Source organism: Pelmatolapia mariae, linkage group LG12, assembly GCF_036321145.2.
Source record: "Pelmatolapia mariae isolate MD_Pm_ZW linkage group LG12, Pm_UMD_F_2, whole genome shotgun sequence".
NCBI lineage: Eukaryota > Metazoa > Chordata > Actinopteri > Cichliformes > Cichlidae > Pelmatolapia > Pelmatolapia mariae.
Window position 1 is genome coordinate 1896540 of NC_086237.1, and position 24860 is coordinate 1921399.

At 40.1% G+C, this 24860-nt stretch overlaps 1 protein-coding gene across 1 annotated transcript in view; it reads right to left on the minus strand.

The window, feature by feature from the left end:
- rasgef1ba (RasGEF domain family, member 1Ba) overlaps positions 1–24454 on the minus strand; it is a 115397-nt gene extending 90943 nt beyond the window's left edge. The window contains exons 1-2 of the mRNA XM_063489078.1: positions 24125–24454; positions 4810–4857 (exon numbers count right to left, since the gene is read on the minus strand). Of these exons, the coding sequence (XP_063345148.1) occupies positions 4810–4857; positions 24125–24193 (117 nt within the window). The 5' untranslated portion in view covers positions 24194–24454. The remainder of the gene's footprint in view (positions 1–4809; positions 4858–24124) is intronic.
- Between the last annotated feature and the right edge of the window lie 406 nt (positions 24455–24860).

A 24860-nucleotide genomic window follows, 5' to 3' on the forward strand; every position in this document is an offset into this window, starting at 1 on the left:
CATCTTAATAAATTAAACTGTCCCTGGTACCAATTGAATTGATTCATGTTATGTTGTTCAGGCTTTAACAACTTAAATCAGACCGAGGATCAGTTCTTTCAGTTGAAACCTAATTGCAACAAAAAATATTTAGTCTATGATATAAAATGAAACCAAAGATGAATAGACAATGTTTAAAGTTGAGAGTAATCTTGTAAGCTTTATTGTAGCGATGGCATGCACGCTGTGGGCATGATTGGAAACTAAAATAAAATAAGACCTCTACAGGAAGTAGATTTTTTCAGCTACGAAGGAAAGCGGGTCAGGCTTTTGAAGTTACTCTCCAATTCAGACTTCCAGGAAACAAAAACCACTGAAAAAGTAAACCTAACAGAAAAGTAACCAAATAATGGTTTAATAATTTAAATAACCTGCAATGTGAAAGACCAGCTTAAAATTGCCGAGTGTAAAGCATATGCTCCCTGCATTGAGCAGCACTAGCTGGCATTAAAGCTAGCTAGCTAGCATTAAAAATACAGCCCTGGAAACAAGCAATTACAAAATGAGCATCTCGGAGTAGAACACATTCTACTCAGTACACACAGTACTTTGCTAATTAGCAAAATGAGGTTAGCCAGCTTGCTGCTACATATATCGAAGATCAATTTTCAATCATCAGACAAAAAAGAAAGTGAAATTACATGAGCAGGGCATTAGGTTTATGAAGGGACCTTTGTTTGGTTTGGGGGGGATTAAAACCATATCCAATTTATGTTTTTTCATACCCAACTCTATGCTAGCTTCCCTTCTAATCTGCAGTAGTTAGAAGTAGCAGGATGAATTCTTTAGCTTAAAGAGCTATAGGCCTATTTCGAGCTCCAACACAGTCAAATGGTTAAAAAAACACAGTCAAATGGTTCAAAATAGGCACTTCACAGCACAGAGACTGTAAAATCCATGCAAAGAGATTGCTTCTTTTTCTTTTTTCTTTTTTTTTCTTAACTGTAAAGTCCTTAAATGACAGATTTAAATGACCAGGGGATTGTGTTGGTCCCCCTATTGCTGCAAAGCAGCCCTGACCCATCGAGGCACGGACTCCACTAGACCCCTGTAGGTGTGCTGTGGTATCTGCACCAACATGTTAGCAACAGATGCTTAAAGTTCTGTAAGCTGCAAAGCGGGACCTCCACGGATCGGACTTGTTTGTCCAGCACATCCCACAGATGCTAAATTAGATTGAAATCTGGGGAATTTGGAGACCAAGTCAACAACTCAAAGTCATTGTGCTTCTCAAGCCATTCCTTAATCATGTTTTACTTTGTGGCAGAATGCATTATCCTTCTGAAAGATGCCACAGCCATCATGGAGTACCATGAAAAGGTGTACATGATCTACAGCAATACTGAGGTAGGTGGTCATGTCAAAGTAACATACACATGGATGGCAGGATGCAAGGTTTCCCAGCACAACATTGCATCACACTGCTTCTGCCAGCTTGCCTTCTTCCCATAGTGCAAAAATACACCACTACACAGATGCTTAAAATACTTCTGCATATTTTCCACAACACTACTCAAACGTGATGATTTTTGCAAAAAGTATAAAGTTTGTACTCTTGTGCTTCAAACACTCCAAATGTAGCTGATACTCTTTACATGTGATTCTGACTGATAAACACTGCAGGCTGTACTGGGACTTGTCTTGTGATGTGAACCCAGTAAACCGGTGTGAAATGGTCATTTCCCATGAAATACTTTCTCTCTCCCTGCTGCCTTGAGTTCTGTGGGTTCATAAAAGTTTGTCCTTTTTCCATTTCTTTGTGTTTACTGCTTAGCATGTGAAGTCATTGGTCTGCAGAGTGTAACAGTAGCAGTTCTGTACCCACTGCCCCAAGTCTTTAACCCGATCTGTACTGAAAACTGGTTAAAGTTCTAAACATTGTGTAAGAGCTGAAATGTCACACCTCCTCCCCATTTCCCCTCCAAAGCGTACCAGAGTGTCACAGCAGGTCTGAGCTTGTTAATATCTGCAAGTCATGTTTTAGTTCATAAACTCCTAAATGAAGCGATTTCCTGTGGGCTACTAACAACAGGTGTAGATCTTAATGACCTTTAATTACTTTTATGGGGTTTTTTTTTTCCCGTTTTCACTTTCATTTGTTGTGCATATTACTTTACCAGTGTTGGGTCCACTTAGATCCAAGTAATGTGAATTTGATTATCAAACGGTGAGTATAACACTGAGCAGATGAATGTGACAGAGCAGACTCATCCACGGAGACTTTACAATGCACCAACTACATGTGTTCCCTTCAGGTGGATTTCAAAGAACTACAACTGGAATAACTACTCGACTGTGGTGGCTTCTGATGCCTGCGTCCAAGTCCATAAAATCACTGCTTAAACCTTAAACCTAAGGCCTGCAGTAAAACATTCCTCACATATATATTCATATGCCAATTCACTTCAATTTCACGCATACAGTATAACGTTAAAACTTTGCCTTCTTTGATCTGCACTTCCTTTTTTATTTGACAGGTGGTATGAAAGCCTAGCTTAAAACGATTTCTTGCAAGATCTAGAAATATATTCATGTTTAAGTACAAGAAACTTTCCATAATTTAACAACATGTTCCGTCACATTTCTGTGAAACACTGCACTGAAAAAAAAATGCAACATTCTCTTTAGGTCAGCGGTCCCCAACCTTTTTTGCACCACGGACCGGTTTAATGTCAGACATATTTTCACAGACCACCGGCCTTTAAGGTGTCGCGGATAAATACAACCAAATAAAATGATACGACCAAGACAAAAAGGGTGGTATTTTGTAAATATAATAATTAATGTGAATTCACTGTGTAATTGTGTAACTTAATTAGCAGCGTCCTCCTGAAATGCGCCAACAACATTGAGAGTAACATCCTCCTCTCTGTCCCTTAATGCTCTCTGGTCGCTATGGTAACGCATAAATATTTCTTTCAAAATAAGACACACAACTACAACATGGGAAAACACCCAGGGAAACCGAGTTAACTATAAAAACCCTGAAAACCATAACTTTCACACCCGAGCCTCAACTCTCGCAGCCCGGTACCAAACGGCTCACTGACCGGTACCGGTCCATGGCCCGGGGGTTGGGGACCGCTGCTTTAGATGGGTGCACACACTGACTGGCATTTATAAAGCACTTTAAGCATTTTATCCACTTTACACTCTCTGTCAATTTAGAAATACCAACAAGCCCGCCACGCATGTGCTTGAATATTTCACAGTACTTTGGTGGAAACTCATGCTGGAATATGACAAATGTGCAAACTCTGCACACATGTATATGTAGTGGTGCATTATACCCTTTTTTATTTGCTAAGCTTGAGCTTTTTGGCATACAGACATGACAATGCAGTAGTCTTCTATTTTTATTTATTTTGGAGAAAAAAAAAGAGGTAATTTTTACTAAAAATCTGAGAAAACTTAAAAACCCAAACCAATGTGCATTATGAACGGCAACTTTCTTAACAGGGATTTAATTATTCCATGTGGATGTTCTGCTCATGCAAGTATGATTTCTGTCTGCAGGAGGAAAAGTGTTATTAAAATATGATTAACCACTTTTTCTGCAAATGGCGTGACAATCTTAAGCAGTGGATGTAGGTTGTCACCGGGCTGTCATCTGTGCGTGTACTCACAATCATTCTTGGACGTAAAAAAAGCCACCATAAAAGAATAATCTGTCACAGCCACTCCAGAGACTTTTCAGTTTCTGGCCGAATAAAAAGAAATCAGAGTGCTGACTTCATACTTCTCAAATGATCGATGCACAATGTCTTTCTTCTGCTTTGATCCTGGATGAGGTAACTGCAAGTGAAACCCACAACGCCCTGAATGCCCAGTCACCTCACGGGGGCACACGGTGAAACACAAACCACCAGATTACAGACTCATTCAGGTTTGTTTCATACTCACTAGACTGACAAAGGGAATTAGGAGAGAGTGTGAGATGAAAGATGTGTTTGGCGGCATTCTCAGACAGCTTGTGATTAACTGGGAAACACACGAAGAAGAATGAAGGAGAGAATTAGGCCATTAATGTGCTCAAGTGGCTAGATTGTTATTTACATGCTGTACGAATCACATGACTAATTTGTCTGGTTAAACGGTCCACGCTGATTTGTACAGATGTAACAGAAATGAAAAAGACTCTCATTTGTGCTAATTAAAGGTTTCTGAATTTAGCATTGATAGAACAGATAAAGAGAGGATGATATGGAGAATAATAAGATGGAAAAAGGAGGGGTGGGCAGCAGTCAAACAGAGAAGAAAGATCAAAGCAGAGGCCATCAGTGTTCAGTCCCGCAAAGACAGACTATGCATGTGTGTAAGTGTGTGTTACACCATCTTCAAAGATATCTGGCAGTTAACAGAGTCTCCATTAACCCCAGAAGTCATCAAAGAACTTTTAAATAGTCAAGAGCAAACTTTGGGTTTCATCTGGAGCACTTCACCACAGAGCTGCAGTCCAAATAAATTACACTTTGTGATGTTAACATTTTTTGGGGGAAATTTTCATAATGCTTTTGATAGAACAGATATGATTATATTAAAATACAGCACTGGTCCATGTAAATCCGTACATGCTCGGATGGTTTTTATCATGTGATGTTTACAGCAAAGTTATCAGCACGTGTTGTTTTGTGTTGGCTGAGCCAACTCGGTGGCATGTTTTGTACAGTCAGCTCTGTGTGTGTGCACTCCCTGTTCCCACAGCATGAAGAACATGGAGAAACAAACCACAAACAATAAGTAATTTAAGCGTTTCATGTGTTTACCTACCCGCTGTTTGGAGGAAGGCCTCATTCCAAGATGGGGCTGGCTTCGACACTGCAGGGAGGGGATGAGACAAAAATATGATGATGAATCTCAAGAAAGGATCAAACAAAATATTGTTTTATATCATTAAACCACAGTATGCTCTTCTATTTAGTTTGCTTTATGTAGACTTTAAAAAAGCAAAAATGGTTTAACGATAAAATTAAAAAGTAAATTGTGTTTCAGCATACAGTATTTGCCATTGGGATTTAAAATACCTGAAAGCCTCTTCAGTATTTTACACAGAAGCAAAGGATAACACAAAACAGAACCACATTCATGACACCAGGCATGTCCAAAGTCTGGCCCAGGGGCCAATCATGGCCCTAGGTCAGATTTTTTATGGCCCTTTGCGCTTATATTAATAAATTATTTATGGCCCACTACCACAAACAGAATTAATACAATGTAATTTCTCTGTTCACTTCATGTTTCAGCACCATGAGATGAATCCAATGACTGTATAAAAGTTTTATGCACCCACACAATACACAGCCATGAATGCTGATGAATGATCTCCTTTCAGTTTCAAAAATACATGAAGGTGATTCCCAAAGTCTGACTTGCACTGGCCCAAACACAAACCAGTGTCCTCTTCAGTCATGCTGCTGTGATTGCTGCAGATGCACTAAGCCAGCGGTCCCCAACCTTTTTTGCGCCACGGACCGGTTTGTGCCCGACAATATTTTCACGGACCGGCCTTTAAGGTGTCGCAGATAAATACAACAAAATAAAACTAGTACCGGTGTTGTGCCAAAAGTGATTGCCTGCCAAAAACTGATTTCCAATGTTTCTGTGTATTTTTTTATGTGTAATATCTTTACATATGTTCGTAAATAGACTTCGGTGAACAGGGTTTACAAAGCGGTTATATATAGAATTAAAAAATCATTTCAGTTTTTCAAGTATCTTTACAACTCTGTGTTATTGTACTTATATTATAACCAATCCGGTCCTTTATCCCCACTTAAAATATTTTTACAGAACTATTGTAATATTTGCTGCCATTTCTGCTGTCCTCTTGGCCAGCTTACTCTTACAAAAGACATTTTTAATGTTAATGAGATTTTTGTAACTGCATAAATAAAGGTTACGTAAAAGTCATTGCCAAAAACTGATTGCGGCTTCTACCTTGTTACACGAATGTTGTTTGTGGCTCAAGATGACTTTATGTCATCCATAAGGGATGCATTTGACATATGTTTCACATATTATAGGCCAACAAGTTACTTATAGCAGTTTAAATACGAGCAATCAGTTTTTGGCAAATACCGGAAATCAGTTTTTGGCAGACAATCACTTTTTGGCACAACACCTGTACCGAAAAAAGAAGATTTATTCATAACACACGTGAAAAGACCCAGGAAAACCGAGTTAACGAAAAAAAACGATAACAAAATAACGCTAAAAACCGATCAAAACCCTGAAAACCATACATTTCACACCCGAGTCTCAACTCTCGCGGCCTGGTACCAAATGACTCCGGTCCGTGGCCCGGGGGTTGGGGACCGCTGCACTAAGCTACTATTAACCAAACAACAAGCTGGGCTGCAGTAATAACTTGGAATGATGCAATGTGGAAATTAAAGTTGTTCATTGCTATGACTTTAATGTACATCAGCCCAACTAAGTTAAGAAGGCCCGTCCATAATGCCAACATTGAAGTTGTAGCAGTAAATTTCCGAAACCACATGAAAAGAACTGGTTTGCTATGAGACTGAGGCCCTGTCCACACATACAAGTTTTTATGCATCTTGGCATTGCATCCAGAGTTAAACACAACACAGGTTCCATAAATATTGTGCATCACTTGACACACCAAACACCAATAATAGAAACAGTGAGATAATAAGGGATGTAAAAAAAAGCAAAAACATCCTGCATATATACAAGAATTTAAGCTTTTATCCAATAATGGCTGATTTTGTATTTAAAGCAAGTAGTTTGGATGGTTTACGCCTTGAAAGATGTAAAAGAAGTTTGCATAATCAGCCAACTTCACATTTGGCATCAATGTTTCAATTTCAGATTTTTGTTGCATATCACAATTCTTACTTATTTATCAGTGATGTGCATTCATAATAAAAACAAACTTCTCCCGTTGATACACTTTGATACACTGTTTCTGCATGTATGGTATTCATACTGTTGCACTTCAGGCACTGGCATCAGCTTTCACTCATTCTAGTGACCACTAGCAGGGTGCCAATAATATTACGGTTAGACTCGTGATCCCGACAAGAAAGCTTAAAAAGCGAACAAAGCTTTAAAAAAAGACTCGAGAAGGAAAACGACTTTCCCTTTAATAACAGGCAACTGGGCTTTATTCCCTCCCGGCTGTCAGCTAAATGCTGCAAGTGCAAAATGTAAATGAGTGCATTTAAACTGCAGGCATTAAGACAAATGTAGCCATTAGTGGTATTTAAAAGTGAACATATTAGAGTTTCTCACAGAGGGGACGACAGAACAAGGAATCCTAATGAGTGTTTAAAAGGCTCGACATGAAGCTCCCAAAGGAGTTATTTACAAAGGAAAAAACTCAGGAGCACGATAATGAATTCCCACATGCAGAGAAACACACGCACACACACACACGCACCTCAAACACACACAAGCGCACACATACACGCACTGTGAACACTGACAGACATTATTTGATCTAGAGATTGAGAATTTTTTTTGTGAAACTCACACAGTCAGACTTCCATAAACACCACTACCCACATGCACACAGAAAGCATTTTCTCTGCTGCAGCAAAGATATTGTTTGATATAGAGTCTCACTTTTCCTTAAATACACAAAACCAACCTCTCACAATCAAACCTCAGATGATTTGATGTAAGAACTTATTGTTTCATACCCAGAGCCACAAAAAGCCCACGCTCACACAGGCACACACGCACCTTCTAACCAACAAAGACATCGTTTGATCCAGAAACAAAGACGGAAACCAGGAAGCAGCAGTAAACCTTCCAGAGAAGGAGCTGGCTTTTGTTTTACAAGCTACACCGTCTGGAGATTGTGGGGACATTTGAGAGAGAAGGTGTGAGAGTGTGGTTAGAGAGGCGATTGGTGAGTGAGAAGGGTAAAGGTGGCTAAACGATACCCCTGCAGATATCCCCCTGAGACCCAGCCTATTCATTTATGTCCTCTGCTGTGGACACACAAATCACAAAAAAGTTAAACTGAGACATACATAAACTATGTTTTCTTCCTAAATCTAACCAAGTAGTTAAACTGAACCAATGAGGAAATACAAGAAAATACAAGAAACGAGTCTAAAAATAATAATCCCATGTGTAAAATCAACTGTATTCTGATTTATTCTGCTTCTTGAGGCAGACTTAGTCTAATGAATAGAAAAAACTCAGCTCTACATTTAGTCATTATACAAATATGAGACAGTCAGACAAAGAAAATCAGATTATTCCGAGGCTGAAACAAATGAAACGGGGTCTATTCTTGGTTTCCAATACCTGACACTTTTTCCTTTTTGTTTTACTCCTGCAGATGATTGCCGTGACCTTTAGAGAAATATTACGCTGCATAGAAGAGAGACGCGGCACCTATGATTGAATGTCTTTTTGATGAAAGCAGAGGGACGAGGTGAAGAGGCGGTACAAAGAGGAAAATGAAAACAGAAGGACAAGACGGGGAAAATCGCCTTGCATCTTATCCGTCTGATCACAAGCACAGTGGGACATTCTGGTTCTGACATTTTAGCTTGAGATGTCTCATCCATCTTCTGAGGTTTTTGTTGGATTGCCAACTGTCAACTATCAGCTGGAGTGAGATCAGGTGGCAAGAGTGGGGGGTTGCAGTTTTGTGGGCTTTATGGGTAGTCTGTCTATCATGTGTGTCTTGTAGACTTGGAGAAGGCTTAGGACCAGCTTCCAGCTGCGGGGTGTATTATGGGAGTATAGGGCTCCAGGCCTGCTGCTAGACCATCACCTTGTATAACCACAGTGAGAGCTGTGTCCACATCCTTGGCACGAAGGCATAGTCAGGGTGAGGAGGGCATCTGTCAGTTGAAACCAACAACACTACTGCTTGAGAAAGAAAGATAAAAAAACAAAAACAAACAAATAAAAAAAAACTCTTCACTGTCAAATTGAAGGATTTCACTAAATAGCCAAGTCTGATGTCAAGGTAACAGCAATCTGCACTCTAGAGCTGCAGTGCTTTGGTCACATTACACTATATTTTGCATATTAATCTATACGCCACTCGGCTTCCTTGTTTTGTGACCTCAGTAAACACTGATGGCTTTATGGGCTCAAATCAATAGTTTCAAGTCAAACCGAATACAGTAATCATCTTGTAAATTATGGTGTTTTTTCTTATGTTCCCCAGCTTATATAAAACACCTGGGCTCTTTACTATGATTGAGTTCCAGCCTATCAACTCGCTGCGTTAACCCACAGCTTCCCCTGCATGTTTACATGAATGAGGTAGCAGCAGCCAACCAATCACAGTTATTGCTAAATGTACTGGTAAGAATGTGGCTGATTTTTTAAAGGAAGATGAAACTATGGGAAAAATATGAGGAGGTTAAACACATAATGCAGACTGAAAGCAACCCAGCAGCAGCAGATAACACAGCCGTATGAGTGCATGTGAGAGGAAAAGCTCTGTAGATTTAAACTATATTAAATGTGTGCTTTAAGTGCTCTGATCAGTAAGACTGAAAAAGAACCACTGTACTAATGAAGTACAGCCTATTTGAGAGAGGGGAGGAAGGAAGCTGACTGTGAACAGACTCATGGATATCACAGCTCCATCATTAAGACACTGATGGTTTATAAACAAGTATTTAATTAAATTAATGTTTAAAGACCATTTTAGTTTTTATGTTCCCAGCTGCAGACTCAGTGGTGTTTAACAGTCTGAGAGTATAGAATAAATTCAAAAACAGAATTCAACAGTATGCATAATTTAAGTTTGATATAAAGTCCAGCTGTGCACAGATGTCTGAGGAATCTTCCAGGAATAGTGACACTATTTTCTGGAGAGCTGATTGGTCAGTAGAAGGTGATTTCATACCTGTTGATCTCTAATCTGGAGCCCAACCCTGAAATGAAATTCTGCTTCATAGTACAGGCCTCTTTGCTACAACCCGCTTCTTTCATGAGTTTCTGGCACCAATTTTCAAGGCAATTTCTTGCCGCTTGTGTAACAGTATCTTACATTCACACCTCGGAGTTGTCCAGATCCAAAAACGCTTAACTGCTGACTAGAAAGACAGTTTATTGAAGCTTGTACTATTGGGCCTGTGCTCGTTAGAGCAAATAAATCTCAAACATTCACACACTGTTGCATGTTCATGGTTTTAGTGTCAGATCTGTTTGCAGATTTTGACTAGTCACACTAAAAATATTTTTTCCCCACAACACTCCTCTCAGCCTTGAAACTCACTTTGCACAGCATTTAAATTTTCTCACTGCGTGCACGGAGACTCGAGGTTATATTAACATGCACATATTGACGAGAGACCCCCCTCTGCTATTGTGTCCAACTAGAGATGTATAAGTGCATATGTATGCAGTAGCTGTTTTGGTAAACGGTTGTGTGTGTGAGACTGCCGATGAGGCCTTGTATGAGACGCTGTTGTGTGCATATGAATGGCAGGGGGTATCCTCTTCCTGAATGCAGAGTGCATCCAGAGTATCTCATTGCTATTCATGTGAATGATTCTCCTGGAATCAAACAGCAGCCAAAAGCATATTTGCACAGAGTTAAGATGCATGCTACACTGGCAGAGGAATCTACCAAAGAGTTTCCTCCAAAATGAATTTTGCTTCACCTCATCAAGTTACCTCATGTTTGCAATGCAGCTGTTAAAGAAAGAAAAGTGTCGAGCTCGTCGCAGTTTTTAGGGAATAATTTCTGCATATGGGATTTCATTTGTTATCCACCAACTTTTCTCTTTGAAAGTTCAGCTACTGAACTGATTAAGAACATCAAAGCTAACTCAAACCTTCACCAAGTCCATCAAGTTTCTGCTACTGCAGTTTGATTCATGGAACGTGCTGCAAATGTGCAACTGAACTCAGCTTTTACAGCAATTTCGGTGGTGCTGGAACCCATCCTAGCTCGCGCAGGGTGGGAGACAGGGTAATCTCTGGACAGCTTGCCAGTCCACATCAAGGTTCAGCCCAGTATCGTTTCAATTAATTTTTCAGCAGAGTAGGAAACATGAAACTGAAATGAATCTGATTACATGAATATCAATCTGAAAATGTGCCTTTGAGAAGCTTCGCTGACATGTAGCGTGTGTTTAGCTGTGTAGAAAAGGAAATGTTGCATCAAACCACTGACAGAATATTCATGCAGGTATTGTGTCGTAAAATTGCTGATTGCCACTAGTCTTTGTTGTCAGAGAAACAGGGATGAGGGAGTCTTGTTAACATTACACCTCAGCTGTGGTTTCCCTACCCCAGGCTTTCTCATTTCTAGGACATAAACAATAAATACAACCTTTTCTACAGCTAACCTATTAGCTGTTAATGCCCAGGTCCAATCAAATGAACCGTTACTGCTGTTACCACCAGCAAAGACTTAAAAATAAAAGAAAATAAAAAGCCTACTTAATCTACTGAAGTTAAATGAATATTTTTACATAGCGGGAAGTGTGAAGGTTTCATACTTCATTTGTATTTACTAAAGTCAAGCTTGAAAGGGCAGCATGGCAGAGGACTGGAAAGACAAGAGAATATCGCACACAGTGAGGATCCCAAACCCCTCCGTCAACTGAAATCACAGGCTGCAGGACCACTGAGCAAGGCACTTTGCCCCCATCAGCCCAGTGACCAGCAGCAGTGACAGACTGCTTATAGAATGAGTGGCAGCTGGTGACGCCCAAAACTGCCGTGTGAAACTCCTCATCTCTCGATTCCCTGACTCAGTATTTCCTCCCCTCTGCCCTTCCCTTCCTTTCCTCGTCTCCTTATTGTCTTTCCTCTCGTGTCCACACTGATATAAGCAGCCTGTTTTTGTGCTGCTTATATAGTGTGTGAATGTGTGTGTGAATGGGTGGATGACTGGATATGTAAAGCGCTTTGGTGTCCTTAGGACTATTAAAGCGCTATATAAATACAGGCCATTTTACAGGCCATTTTGTGCAGGTTCCCCCACCCGACCCGACAAAGGACTAGATTTCTGACCAACTGATCAAAAAGAGATTTGTTCTCAATGATAGTAACAGCCCTGAGCCAGATAACATAATCCCAACCAATGAACACTCTCTTTTATATTGTGTAGCTGTTACAGCTGTGTAGCTTCACATCCTTAGTTTATTCTACAATATTACCAAACAAAGTGAATAAATGGCCAGTTGCCCGTGTGATAGCGTGAATCTGCATCAGTCCTGCCTTCACTCTCTCTGGACCACACGCTGGCATTAATTAGGCAGCAAGCAGCACTTGGTTATATGTTACACATCGCCCCCTTGTGGTCACACCATCAGTTGGGAAATGCATAGTTGCCTTGCAAAAACATCCACATCTCTTGCAGTATGCAGATTTATCTGCTATTACTGTCCAGTACATAATTATAGTGGGAGTGAGCTGCACAGCTGTGTGTGTTAATGTGTTCAAAAGATCGCGTTCCCTGTCAGTGAAGTCTAAAGCTTCCTCTGCTGAGATTCAGTTGCATGGATTTGTTTAATGTTTAATTCCATGACAGTAATTATTTCTGACAAGTCTTTAAAAGCATGTTGTTGGATATGAATCATGTGGTTACTGGAAACTGGAAAGGGATGCTAGAATAACAGCATACGGTGGACATAATGGAAAGTGGGGGGAACAACCTACTCTGTGAACGTTTTAGGAACTCTCACATTGCTATAAAAGATACAGCTCATTTACTTATGTTTTAAAACAAACCAGGAATGTCTCCAATTTTTATATTAATCTGAATGTTCAAGTGACAACTGGCTGGTTAATAGTGCCCACTACAGATTGAAATCACTGTTATTTAAACTCAAGTATGTCTCATGTGGGATCTTTTGGGGTCGACAACAATTTTGGTAGTTGCTGTTTATTACCCTAGGAAAGTGGTTCTCAAACTGTGGTACGCGCACCACTGGTGGTACGTGGGCTCCCTCTAATGGTAGGCAGGAAGTCTCCAAAAAAAAATAAGATTAAATAATATAGCATGTTCTGGTTGAGGGATTTCTGAAAAATTAAAACATACAGCTCTGCTATCACCTCCAACATAAATGAAGACAGGAAACTAAACAGCAGTGACGTTTGTAGGGTTACTGAAAGTGGACCAGCTGGTATATAATAATGTGCTACATGGTTGCTAGCTACACAGCTATGGTTAGCATAATATAAACACAGTGAAGCTGGAGGATGAATGCTAATATAAACCAAGAGAGGCCGACAGTGATCACTGACTGTTTTTAGGGGCTTGTTCAGATTAAATAGAACAAGATATAAAGCATTAAAACATGTTAAAAACACAACAGCCCTGATAAATGCAGAGTACTTTGGGCCCAGAAACAGGGTTCATACGTCATCACTTAAAGATTGGATATCCCACCTGCTGTGAATGTTTTAATGCAGTACAGTTGTTATTATTATCACTCGTCACATCCTGTTTATGACAGTGATAATCAATAACATTCATATAAGAAATAAAATTGTCTCGTGTAAACTGTGTGTGGTGTTAAATAGGCCTATACTACTGAACTTTAATGTCAGTTATAAGGGTGGTTACTCTAAGGCTACATTCACACTGCAGGCGAAAGCGCATCAAATCCGATTTTTTTGACCCTATGCGACCCATATCCGATCACGGTATGACAGTGTGAACGGCACAAATCCGATATTTTCAAATCCGATCTGGGTCACTTTCGTATGTGGTACTGAATCCGATACATATCCGATGTTTTAGAAAGCGACTGCTGTTTGAACGGTCATGTCGCATTAAATCCGTCTTTTACGTCACTGACACAAGACAGACGCCAATTATCAGCGCCGGAGAAGCGCCCGTGAAGACATCGTGAACGCTTCCTGGCCATCCAGTGTATGTTAGTGAAACTGTTGGGACGACAACGTGAACATTATATTTGTACTGTATAATCTGCAGATTCTGACAGAAATCTGCAACTATCCTTTGAAGCACCGCTCCTCTCTAAAACAGCAATAAGGATAATTATTAGGTTATCTACATTAATATGTAAATAACAAAATAACTTAAAGCAAAAATTGGGAAACATAAAGTCCGAAGTCTTTATATTAAGGCCATCAGTCAAACAATATTGTTTGGTCTGGGTCTAAACAGAGCGCGTTGTGTGTGACGTCTTCTTTTGCGCATGCGGACCGCTTTGAGCGTTCACACTGGAGAGCGTTTGCTGTCGCATTTTATTTGTAGTGTGAACAAGCAGACAAAAAAATCGGATTTGATCAAAAAATCGGAATTGAGCATTAAGACCTGCAGCGTGAACGTAGTCTTAGAGACATATTTTATGAGGTGGTGCTCATTGTGAAACGTTTGAGAACCACTGCCCTAGGAGCTCATCTTGAAAACACCACCCCATCATCTGCTCAGCTATGATGCTCCTCTGCTACAACAGACTAAAGAGATTAGACGAAAAAACCTCACATGAAATCAAGAGAGCCTGAGCTCATCAGGAAATGCTGTTCCACATCATTAGCTTTAAGCCTCGACTTTGGAGCAGCCACAAGCTTCCTACCTGTCGGTCCAAGCATGCAAACTTCTTCCTACTGGGGGTCAACATTTCTGCTCATTAACTTAGAGCCAGACTCACATGTGCTTTAAAAGTGACGAGTAAATCATGTGTCCTGTTTTGCCCACCTGCATGCAGACATTAGAAATCTTCATTTTATCTACATGGACACAGATAAATAAATATAAGAAAGGTGTGAAAATCATGTTCAGGTCAATGAAAAAAAATAATGGGGCAAAATGAACAGAGCAGAAAAAAGAAGAAAAATTAATGTTCATGAACAGAAATTAATGGGTTCAATTTTGTGACAGGAAAAGCTGTGAGACAGCTTAAGATTAGTTGTGCTACACTGATGCTGACTCTGTGTCATCGAGCAGTATGCACTGTTACTCACTCCTTTGAGGAATAATAATAATAATACTTTGTTGGGAGCTGATTCAGCTTTTGTCTTTGATAGGCTCGCAAGCCTCATAATTGAAGAGATCCAAGGTAATCCTAAATATAAAAACTTTAAAAAGCCTCCATCACTATGACAACCATTAACATCGGTCTAAAGACACTGGGCAGCCTTTACCCAGCTTTCATTTACTAAAAGCAAATGGAACTGAGTTGATGTTCTGCCATCAGTATTTTCTTTTTAACCGTTCCACATTTTAACCCTTTAGCCAAAAAAAGCTTTTACTGTTGGTGGATTTATCTTTACTTCTAGTTTTTAGCCTGAATGATGCTTATAAACTAAAAGCCTAAAATCAGTCTGCCACCAGTTCCCAGCTCTGGTTGACTAAAACCTTTTTACTGTGTTACAATATCACATTTGTGGAAATGCCACGCTCATTTGGGTTCAGTCTGAACTTTGCCTCCTTCTGAATGTCACTGTTTATGAAATGCAGATGCCGGTAAAGGACAGAAAACTTTTAAGTGGCTGTTGGATCAGATCATGTTTTCTCAGCTCACTTTGCTTCGATAAGAGTCCTAAAACATTCCCATGCACAAAGTCATTTGAAACACATTTGCAAGGAGGATATAATGTGTTTGGACTGACTGTGCACGTGACACCATCGCTTAAAGGAAATCACGGTTTTAACACAACCATAACAAAAAGTGAAAATGGTGACATAAAGGATAAGTCATCAGCACAGACTCACTTAGTGAGACGTGAGGCAGATATCGTGTTTCACTGCAGTGTCGTTACTAAAGTGCATCACAATGAAAGCTCCTTATGCACAAAGACAGACATGCATCATGTGGGGCAAGCGCAGATCTGATGCTGCGTCCCAAAACAAAGTCATAATGACAAGTGTTTTCAACAAAGTAGGAGAAACTCCACAATCAACAGCAATAAATCACAAACATCACTTAAAATACTAAAAGCTGCTCACACAACCGTGAAGACTCTGAGCAGTCGTTGCTGATGATTTTTTACCAATAGCACATGAACTCTTTTCCAACCTGTTCTACCAACAGTCTTCACCTGGATTGTGAAAAGGAGTACCAGCCACTGGCCCCCACACCTATGACCCAGTCATAGGACATAATATGAAAGATGAATATAGCTTCCAGGTCTGAAAAGTGAAGCCGATGGGAACGATTTTTTAGTCGTCTATGGGAAAACATCCAGACCTTGATCCTGACCTCTGTACACACTCTCTGGGTAAGTTTATGGGCTTATTCAGACATTTTCTTCCTCTTATCCAGCTCAGGGTTGCAGCTGTGCTGGAGCCTATTTCACCTGTCACTGGTTGTAAGATGGAGTATAGGTCACCAATGGCAGGGCTAACCAGGAGATACAGACACCATTCACGTGTGCTCACGTTCACACCTACACACAATTTAGTATCATCAGTTACGCTAACAAGCATCACAGCGGGAGGAAGACAGAGCACCGACGGAGAGCACACACAGTCACGGGGAGAACATGAAACCTCCAGCGCAAAGGTGCAAAGGTGGCCAGGGATTCAAACTCCGGACATTTTAGCCGTGAATAAAATGTCAGAAAGGACGACAACACAATGCACGCTTCTCGGTAAACGGCGTTGGTCAAGTTACTTGAAAAAAGTAACTAGTTACTAATTACTGATTACTTCTCCAACAAAGTAATTCTGTTACTTTAATGATTACTTGTTTTCAAAAGTAATTAGTTACTTTATTACTTAGTTACTTTTTAAAAACATGATACACAACCTGAACTTATTTTTTCTGCATAATCCATCATATCAAATTAAAAATGAAAAAGTTTCTTCTTAAAAATTGTTTCATTAGTTTTAATCTTTTAACTTTATGCACATTGCATCAAGCAAAAATTTAACTATATGAAACTGTCTTTGACTTGAAGAAATTTAACATTTAAACGTCTTTTCTGCATATTCCAGCAAATAAAATAAAATTATTATTTTTCAATAGATGCAAAAAATAAATAAAATCAAAGATTCAGCAGCGCTGAGTCCTGTCGCTCTTAAATCTTAAATCACCTGTTTATCAGGAGTGGGGCAGGTGGAGGTTTGCTGCAGCGGTCATGTCAGTGGGGGGATCCGGGGATTTCTCTGTGAATGTCACATTCCCGTGGCAGCGTGCAGATTTGAATTTTAATTTTTCGCTGTAGAAAGAAGTTTTCTTCCCACGCAGAGTGTACAGCAGACGCTAATATCTTTGTCCCTTTTTACGGAATCAAACTCAAAGTAATGTGAGTACTTCCAAGCTTTAAACGCAGCATGGTCGTACTCTCTCCCGCACTCACACGTCTGTTGCTGCCATGGACGTCGCAAGCTCGTAAGTTATTGTCATGAGACACTCTCACAAGCAAAATCACAGGTTAGTAACGCAGTAACGCAGTGTGCTTATGGGAAAGTAACAGTAATCGAATTACTTTTTGCAATAGTAATCTGATTACTTTACTCATTATTTGAAAACGTAATCAGATTGCAGCAACACGTACTATAATCCGTTACTTGTAACGCGTTACTGCCCATCTCTGTCGGCAAATGACTTCTGAGTGAAAAGTCACTGAGCAACGAGTGTTTGGTTTTCACAGCTGGTCACATCTCTTTTCAAAACACCACACTGGCGACACAGAAAACACAAAAAGCATTGCCTGTTTTCTGCTTATGCAGGCATTAAAGGCTTACAGGAGTTTACACGTTGTCCTCGTGCCCGTGCAGATTCTCTCCAAGACTCCAACAATCCAAGTTTTTCCTGCCATCCAAAAACTGTGGTGGGTTTTAGGCCCACGCACTTGCAGCAGAGATTCTTCATCTCAACACTTCACTTCCTGGTTAAATAACAGTTAAAGTGTATATGCACATGTTTGTTTCCTTATATGTGAGTCTGGTCAATAAGGTCAACTCACTGCAGAAGACAGTAATTCATCTGAAGATAGCTTTACAGCGCCGCGTCAGTCAAACCCAGCTGCTAATCAGCGAGGTCTTTTCCTGCGTGCCAGAAGAATGACTGTGTTTGATGAAGACTGTTATCAGAGACCCTTCAGCTGCGTTTCCTCCAAATGTGCCAAACATAAGAGCGACCAGCTTTCCTATTATCCACAGCTATTTTTGATCAAGCACTGCCTGCCATGATGAAGCCCATCTGGAAGATACACTCCCACTAAAAGCTGATTGTTACCAGCTCCAAGAAAACTGTACCGAAATCAATTAAGACAGGAAAAGAAAAATCATCCTACAAATTCTCTTCAAAATCTCGGCCCTCAAATGCTAATTTGACATATTGGCAACCATTTAGAATATTACTGTTCGGTTAAGGGGCTATTATAGCCTTTAAAAAGTGTATTATAAGATGTAATTGCTGCAACTGACAGGCCTCTTATGCTGCCACACAATGAAGTTGGCACTATTATTACTACTATTTTAGCCTGAATCTCTCCTCAGACAGTTACAGGTAAGGTGCTGCATATGGAAACCTGTTCCTCATGAATCAAACAGACACACGGGAGTTTCCTCCAGCTGTTAATGGACAGCTGACATCAGCAGGTTTTTCCTAAATAATAATTAATACTAATCATCTAATTAACCATTGCAATCCTAAAGAGTTTACTCGCCTCATCTGCATCTCTTTCATCCTGTATTGATCCACATACAGACTGAGAACTACACACCGATGTAAAGAGGCAGCTCTGCATTTAGTGGACATTGTGCATCTTCTATCTTAGCCTCAGTGACTGCACGCTGCTCTCCAGAGGTCCGTGGCCTCAGCTAAGTGGTCAATCATGCGTCTGAGGCCTGTGTAACACAGCAGATTCAGGAGGATAGCAAAGTAACCTTTGGTTTGTTTTTTTCAAATGTGGTCTCACCAGTAAGAGCTCGACAAAAATTCATCTCCTGACCAGAAATGGTCCAGAAAACAGTGCCACCTTTCTAAAATCTCTTAGACTTTGGTGCATTGATCGTAATAGGACTTCATGTTTTTAAAGACAACCTTTCACAAACTAAAAAATAGATGTTCTTCAAAATGATTAGCTATATGGCAGTCTTCAACATTTTACAGCACTTTTTAATGCCTTATATTACTACTGAGCATTTTTAATCACACACACACAACCTGAGCACTGATGTTAGAGTAAAGCCTTGATTATAATGTATTGTGGACGCAGACAGCTGGACACCAAGGCTGAGTCGTCACTCCTTTACCCTGTGCAGGTACAGGAACGACCCTGGTACTCACCGTCTGATGATGAATTTACATCATTGGTTTGTTGAACTTGTTTGGCCAAAGTTAGTGAACCACTAAGCGACACACAGCATGTGAATAAGACAACTGGCGTTACCTGGAGAAGCATTTCTCATCTTTTGTTAGGATTTTTACCCGTCTACTGCCATCTCCTCACCGCAACAAGCTAACCTTAACTGGACCGGTCTATCAGCTGAACACAGCTTGTAGAAGTTCTACCTCAGATGGATGAGCTCCCTTTGTGAATGAAAAAAAAAAATCTCACATTCATCCAGTCATCCACCACGACCGCTTGTCTCAAAATCAGCCAGTTATGCCATGCTGTATTTCGCTAATTCAGTAGCTAAACCTTTGTGAGTTTTATAACCATAGTTGATAATTATGTGAATCTAATCTGCATGTACTCTTCCCATTTTTTGCTAACTTACTACACTTGTGAGTGAGACCCCCACACACCCTTTCTTTGAAAACACTGACCATATAGTAGATGTACTTTGAACCCTTCATGTGTTCACTGATGCAATCTTGCCCCTCACACTGTGTATTTTTCCACAAACTTTCCTCTTCTTAAAACCACTTCTTCGTATTTCTCTGGATTTATATGTCTTGACATCTTTTCAAACCCACAGCGAGGCCCTGAGAGTACAGTGATGTTAATCTTTTTCTTTGCCCTTTGAAAGATGAATTCTGCTTTAAAAACAAGCTGCCTAGCAAGAATAAAGCTTTATGCTGAAAGGCTGCAGAGAACAAAGAAAGCTAGAGAGAGAGAAAAGAGAGAGGAAGCCTGGCAGCAGAAACATCTCTTACGTGAGCGAATGACGACGTGGTAACTGTGAGACAAAGAATAAAGTACGAAATCTCACAAATGCACTGAAGAAGTACAAGGTAAAGTAATAATGAAGGCAAAGTTTGCAGAAATAAAGCAATTTAAAGAAAAAAAAGACCAAATGCTTTATTTTTAGGGTAAAAAAATGCTTATTTTTTCTAAACTTTCTGTGAAAATGTGAAACTTAGCATCAGCCAATAAGGATAGCATCTATTCTGAATATAGAAACATTCGCTGAGTCACATATTCACTAATGTTCAGTTAGCCTTTGGCAGCTAATTCACCACATTAAAGAGCATCTGTCAGACTTTAAACAGCTGCAGCCTGATTTCTTTACTAATCTGTGAATAACTAAATATAACTCCACAAACACAAAGTGTTACATAATAAAATGTGTGATGTCATTTCTTAAAACAAGTACAGAAAAAAAAGAGGAGAACTTTACATCTTCATCATTTACTTTCAGCCTATCAGTTGATATTGCTGTGGAAGCTTCGTTATGAATAACGTATTTATACTCACAATGTGCTTATGTTCTTCTATAAAAAAATATCTTGCTCGAGTATTTTCCAAGAATCTAATTTGTAGCTTGTGTGTGAGATTTTTAACCCTCTTTGACTGACACCACCTGCTTTGAGAATATTTTTTTCTTTGCTTTAATTACAAACTAAAAATTTTTGTATTAAAAGCCTTGATTTGATTGTCTAATGCGGCTGTGGACCTCTTTCTGCTCCGATCTCTGAGTGGAAGCTCTGTTATGCTCCAGGGTCACAACATGGGTTTTCAGCTTTATTTCCAGAAAATGGACAGGAAGTGTGGAAGTTATCCACTGAGGTGAGCAGGTGTGTGAGCAAAGAGTGTGTCGGCGTGTCACACTTCAGGTCATTTCTACTGAAATTTCTTCTTCAGACACCTCAGGACGTTACAGGGCATGTCTGCACTAACAGTCTCACCCCAGGGTGATAAATTCACTCTGTACAACCCTGTGAATTTTGGGAGAAAAAAACAACAGATAACTGACACACTGCCTTTGGGTTTAGAAACAGTGGAGTCTTCAACTCAAAAACTGTTCAGTAGAAATGAACCTTAACACAAAATACAGGTCAGCTTCAAACAGCTGATGTCTGAGATCTGTGAGCGGATTACAGAGCACACAGTGTAATGTCCTGTTTATGCTCGCCAGTGTAACTTGGCAGGAGAGACGTAGCTGTGTTGGTAACACAAGCGCACAAGCAGGTCAGTCTTTTACAATTTCGCTTATCAGTGCAGGAACACAGACACAACCAGATCACTGACAGGGAGATGCTGTAGCCGCATGAAACAGCGAGGCCGTCTGAGGAAAACCTTCCTTTTTTGATTCTTCTACTCATAAACGAGTACTGACAAGGAGGTTTGTTCTGGGTAGCTATTGTCCAGAAGCATACTGCAGCACGTCAGCCACACCTAAAGCACCAGTGTAACAGCCAATGTGATGAGCATAAACTGAGTTTGAATAGTCACAGTGGGTTTTGGCAAGGCAGGCAAGGCTTTTGATTTTTATAGATGACATATGGACTGGTTCTTATAAAGTGCTTTACAACATGCCTCATTCACCTGTTCACACTTTTTGCTATGCTTAAGTGCTTTTTATCAAACATTCACACATTTGACCCATCAGAGAGAAACTTGATGTCAGTATCTTGCCCAAGGATACTTAAGCATGGAGGAACGGAGACCCCAGGCTCATTCCCAAAACTGTATGAATGCACTTCATATTCATACCTCACATTCTCTACACTGTGCTTCTCCACAGTTTCATGCTATCCAACTAGAGCTCTTCAGATTGTAAAGCAGTAAGTACATGCTGCCTGATAGGAACAGTCTACAGTGCATGTATTCAACAAATTCATGGTATAAAGGTGAAATTAGAAATAAGGCTTTATATAACCGTCCATGAATCTAATCTTTGTCCCCTGTAAAGCCGTACAGAGGTCATCATTTCATTTTCCCAGAAGTCACGATGATGATCCCCTGACACATTTCTGGGATTACTTTAATATTTTTTCTTACACAGTCCATGTTAGACAGATTGAGATGATGCCCGATGGATTAGCAATCCCATGGCGGTTGTGGATTACAGCTGATGTGTGTACGTGTGGGACGAGAGTGAATCAGAAATTGTTATTAATTTAGAGCTGATATTATGCAATGACCGTCAGGTCCCAAAGACACAAATCGCATCTACTGAGATGAATTGTATTTCCTTTGAAAACATTTTCATCAGTGGAATCAGACACAAGTATTGCATTATTAAATAACATCATGCAATCTGAACTAATGTTACCATTCGTGCACACAAATTTCCCTTTTGGCAACAATCTGTGATATAGAAAACAAAATGACATAATCGTTACAGAGCTGGAAATTCTGTTTCAGTGGGCTAACACATCTTTTGTCAAGTATCCAGAGGCTGGTATGTTAAACAGAAGCTTCATGCTTTGGGGTATCGTTTATTTAGGGATTAACAAATGTACTGCTGTGTCTGCACTGATCATTTGTTTGTGAATAATCTGTATGGGACCCATGTGCCATACTCTACGCCAATGTCCCTGATGTGGTTTTCCCCAAATGGAAACCATCAGCCCAGCTTCAGTAGCTGTTTTCTTTCAGATCTGTGATTTAAAAATGTTCGTTTAATTTTTATGAGCAGTGTAATAATATTGAAAAAGGCTAAAGCTAACAGTGAAACTAATAAAGACTCAAGCAAAACGAAATATTTTGCAACGATAAAAACTAAGCTGAAATTATAATGATCACTAAAGTGAAAAAAAACAACCAATAACTAAAAAAATACAAGGACAAAAATAATTCTTGCACCAGCAGCAGGCCATGAGTTAGAGAGTTTGCATAGTTCAGAGGAAGATGACAACATGGCAGTAGTTTGGAGTCATTTTATACTTAATATTTGTATATGTTTGCAGTGGTTTCTGACTTCAGTGTGATCAAGTCAACTTGAACGGTAATGAAAGGTGTGTGTGAGCAGCTCACAGGTGCTCCTGTGTGTCTGCTGTTTACAGCCTGACTGTAAATAATAATCTCTCACACTGAGCTGAAATGGCATCACTGCAAATAAACTTTGTAAATAACATAAATACATTTGTGCATTGTTTTAATTTTATTTAAGACCATCTCATTTACTATCTTACAATGAATTCAGTAAATGTGTCACATTATATTTTGCATTGTTAACATAAAAATAATGAGTCCCAGTCTCTTCCCAACAGTTAGGAAGAGACTTGTTATTGAATGAACACTGGTATCAGATTGGTATTCAGATCCGACAGATGTTAAAATCCAAGGTATCAAATTGCAACTGGAACATGGTGGATCGGTGCGTCCTTGCTCTGCACATGCAAACTAGTGACTAATAATCAACAACTTTTCTTTCTACAAAATAATGACAACAGCAGTGAAAAGGAGCAAAACTCAGCCAAGCAAGTACAGCACAGAGGGGTGTGTGTGTGTGTGGCACACTGACCCAAATGCAATCGAGTCTCAGCCATTTCGTACAAGACACCCCTTCATGGCACCACATTCGCCACTGTGTCAATAATCATACTCTTGTAAAATTATTTTCAATAAGTAAAATCGCAGAAAAAATTAAGAGAGGCTTGAAAAAAGACGCAGAGACAAGTTTTGTATGACACTCATGAGCTGATATTCTGGGACTACTACAGTATCCATCCATGAGCGTAAAGGCGCAAATAATGCGCATTAATCCACACCCCGAGGCTGTGTGCTGGGTAATTCGCACTGTCACTGAAAGAAAGATGTGTGTGCGGAATGCAGAGCGGCGTCAGTAAAACCCGCAGGGACCACTGTTAATGAAGTGTTTTACGGCATAGCAACTGTCAATCATTCTGATGAACAAAGCCTCAGCCTCTTGTTGCCATAGAGAATCCACGGAGTGCCACTGAGTCTGTACCCTACATTTTTATCCACGAATGAAAACTCATTGTCACTCTTCCAATTACATTTAAGCATCTAATCGTTCAAGAAAACATAATGATCCTGGAGGTTTAAGTCATTAAAGCCTCCTTACCTCGAACAAAGGAGGGGTGCCCTTGTCGGGAAGTGTGCATCCCAGTAATTCAGCCAAGAACTTTGCCATAGAGATGAAAAGTGTGCCACTCAAATATTCCCGAAATGAACTAGAGCCCGAATCAACAGGCGAGTCCTCTTTCTGCCCGCTTCGTGAACTTATTTGTGGCGTTCAAGGACCCTGCGAGCATCCCTCGCTTCTTCACCTACAGCAGTCCAAAGAGATGTACCACTGGATGAGAGGGGCTAAATTCCGCTTGACAGATTACAGCGCAGGGCAGCCGCTGGATGTGGAGCGTAGAGCCTTTTAGCTTTCGCCTCCAAAATCCTCTTTCAGTGTCGGTGAGTGGACTCACCATCAGCAAGCAGCTGTGTGGAAAGCTGCAGGTGGGGCAGGACTGAGGGGGTGTGGGCGGGCCAACGAGCCGTCAGGTGGTTTTCATGGACCGGGGTTTTCCCCAATTCAGGAAAATTCGAGCTGAGAGATGAAATGAAGGTTAGATCAGCAGTTTGTCTCACTTCGGTTTGGTTTAACGTGTTTCAAATCAATAACTGTTGAAGACTGATCCAGGATCGTTATAGTCGATATTTCAAAGGCTGCCACTGCCCAAGTTTGTGCTTGGAATCTACATCACAGCTAAAACATTCAGAAAAAAATCTGTTTCAAAGGAAGAATCCAAATCTCCCGAAGTACTCCAGAAACATCTGGTCAACTTTCCAAGTAATTATTTTCTGCA